Below are 2,490 nucleotides of genomic sequence, written 5' to 3'. Positions count from 1 at the left end.
GCATAGGCCTGAATCAGGTCCACAGGAAACTAGGCGAAAGAGGAGCACAAACTCAGAAAAGAGGGGCCTTTGGGACAGACTGTCTGCCCTGCAGATCCCGGGGCGGAGCCTTCGAAAGAGCCCCCTTTGGACATTCCGCCCCCTTGCTCGGCCTCCTCCTTTTCCCACCATGGAAGGTGCCAACTCCCGCCCGGCTGAGTCACGGCCTGAACTGGGGGAGGAGGCGGGGAAAGGCAGCCCAGCCCAGATCTCAGCCTTCGGTCTTAGGGAGAGCAGGCCGGGCGGTCAGAGATCATGGGGGAGAGCGCACTGGAGCCCGGGCCTGTGCCCGGGGCGCCGGCTGGGGGTCCGGTGCACGCCGTCACCGTGGTGACTTTGCTGGAGAAGCTGGCCACCATGCTAGAGGCGCTGCGGGAGAGGCAGGGGGGCCTGGCTGAGAGGCAGGGCGGCCTGGCGGGCTCGGTGCGCCGCATCCAGAGTGGCCTGGGCGCGCTGAGTCGCAGCCACGACACCACCAGCAACACACTGGCGCAACTGCTGGCCAAGGCGGAGCGCGTGGGCTCGCACGCCGACGCAGCCCAGGAGCGGGCCGTGCACCGCGCCGCTCAGGTGCAGCGACTGGAGGCCAACCACGGGTTGCTGGTGGCGCGCGGGAAGCTGCACGTCCTGCTCTTCAAGGTCAGTGACCTCAGGCAACACCCCCAACCCTCTAGGTTTTCACCGAGGTGGGGCTCCTTCCATCCACCGGTCCACGGTCTCCACATTCCTGACCCTAGGTGCTGCTCTCAGTTGTAGAAGACTCTCAGAGCCGCACCCACTTCCCACATCGCAGCCTTATCCCTTTCACTCCCAGCCTGGTCAATCCTAGCCCTCCCCGCTTTAACTCAGGCCACTCTGCAGATTTGGTCAGTCCCAACCCCATGAAAATAACCATTAGGGTGTAATTCTGCCTCCTCCAGCGCCCTTACAACTGTTACCTTGTTTCACTTTATAGGGTTTCATCCACTTTGCAAACTTGCACAGTTCACCCTCCCTCTCTCTCTGCTCATCCCTCTGCTCCTTTGCCGCTCCGCCCCTTCTCATTCTTCTCTTTGGCCCCAATTCCTGGTGCAGATGCAAAGGGTGGAGTAGCTTCCCTTAGTATAACCGCGGGGAAGAGAGTTTCAGGCTGGATCTGGCTAAGTGCCAGGGCCAAGTCAAAGAATCCAAAGCTGTGTCATCACATTTAGGAGGAGACTGAAATTCCAGCCCGCGCCTTCCAGAAAGCACCAGAGCTCTTGGGCCCGGAGGACCAGTTGGTGCAAGGCCCAGAGCAGCCAGAGGATGAAGTTGGAGAGAGTTCTGATGAGGAACCCGTGGAGTCCCGGGCTCAGCGGCTGCGACGCACTGGCTTACAGAAGGTTCAAAGCCTGAAAAGGGCTTTTTCCAGTCGTAAAGGCTCTGAAGCAGCACAGCCCACGCCAGTCAAGCCGCCACGCCTAGGGCCTGTCCGGAACTCGGAAGGCCCGGCAGAAGGCCAGCCTGCAGCTCAGCCTGCAGTGGAGTCTGTGCTCCCGTCTGCCCTGGAGCCAGAACCTCCTCAGCCTACCAAGGAAGATCCTGAGAGACCTGTGCTTCAAATAGAGAGCGCAGCCTGATCCCTGGGGCTGCCTGCCCCATTCAGCCCTTATGCCTTGTCCCAAAAATAAATACTAATCGAGTGCAGCACTTACATCCAAATAAGGAGAGAATCCTGCATCCACTGCCCGGCTCCAATCCTTCCTTCCTGGTTTTCCAGTCTGGTACCCTGTGTCCTCTGAAAGAGGAACATTCGGCCTTGTTTAGGTTCACCACCAATAAAAGCATTTTTCTCTATCCCAGACTCAATGTGAAAGGGCGAGAGTGAGCGTGGGTTGGGGAAGGCAGTAGGAGGGTGAGTTGATGGAACCTAGGGTGGGCTGAATAGCAAGCATTCTCACTTTCCACTGAATCCTGGGTTCTCCTCCATTGGCACGGAGAAATATTGGCCACTCACTGCTCAAACACATTTCTCGTGGGTACACGGCAATACAACTTTCGGCCGGCCTGGGGGTGGGGTGGGGTGGGTGTGGGGAGAACTGTGGTTCTTTGATGGAAACGCCCAAGTTAATGTCAACTAATGCGCCCTTCCTACTTCTGGTGTCTGACACTCACGTACAACTCACACCATTGGGCTGGGGTGTAGTTAAAAAGCCATCCAAAAATAGCCCATGCTCTACTTACGTCCTGCCAACAAAACGAAGCAACACACACACAGCACTCATTGTTTTCAAAAGCAAAGGAGTGATCCGATAGGTTGGGAGAGTATAGGCCACCTAGAATTGAGCATCTCTCACAAAGACAAAGAAGGGGGTGGGGGAGGGCAGGAACCAATTCCATAAGTGTCTTCATGTCGATGCATAAAATAAAAAAAAATAGGACCTATAATCTACATGCTTTTTAAAATTTTGATAGGGTTTGAATCTGAACGTT

General features: G+C 56.5%; 1 protein-coding gene across 1 annotated transcript; it reads left to right on the top strand.

Annotated features, from left to right (window-relative positions):
- The first annotated feature begins 223 nt into the window (after nt 1-223).
- On the top strand, nt 224-1,854 carry Cavin3 (caveolae associated protein 3). Its single transcript, XM_032893173.1, has 2 exons — nt 224-678; nt 1,230-1,854. The coding sequence occupies exons 1-2, from the start codon at nt 295-297 to the stop codon at nt 1,635-1,637; spliced, it is 792 nt and encodes a 263-aa protein (XP_032749064.1). The 5' UTR covers nt 224-294; the 3' UTR covers nt 1,638-1,854.
- The last annotated feature ends 636 nt before the right edge of the window (nt 1,855-2,490 follow it).

This window comes from Rattus rattus, chromosome 2 (genome assembly GCF_011064425.1).
Source record: "Rattus rattus isolate New Zealand chromosome 2, Rrattus_CSIRO_v1, whole genome shotgun sequence".
NCBI classification, from domain to species: Eukaryota; Metazoa; Chordata; class Mammalia; order Rodentia; family Muridae; genus Rattus; species Rattus rattus.
This window is presented reverse-complemented; position numbering and strand designations above follow the sequence as displayed.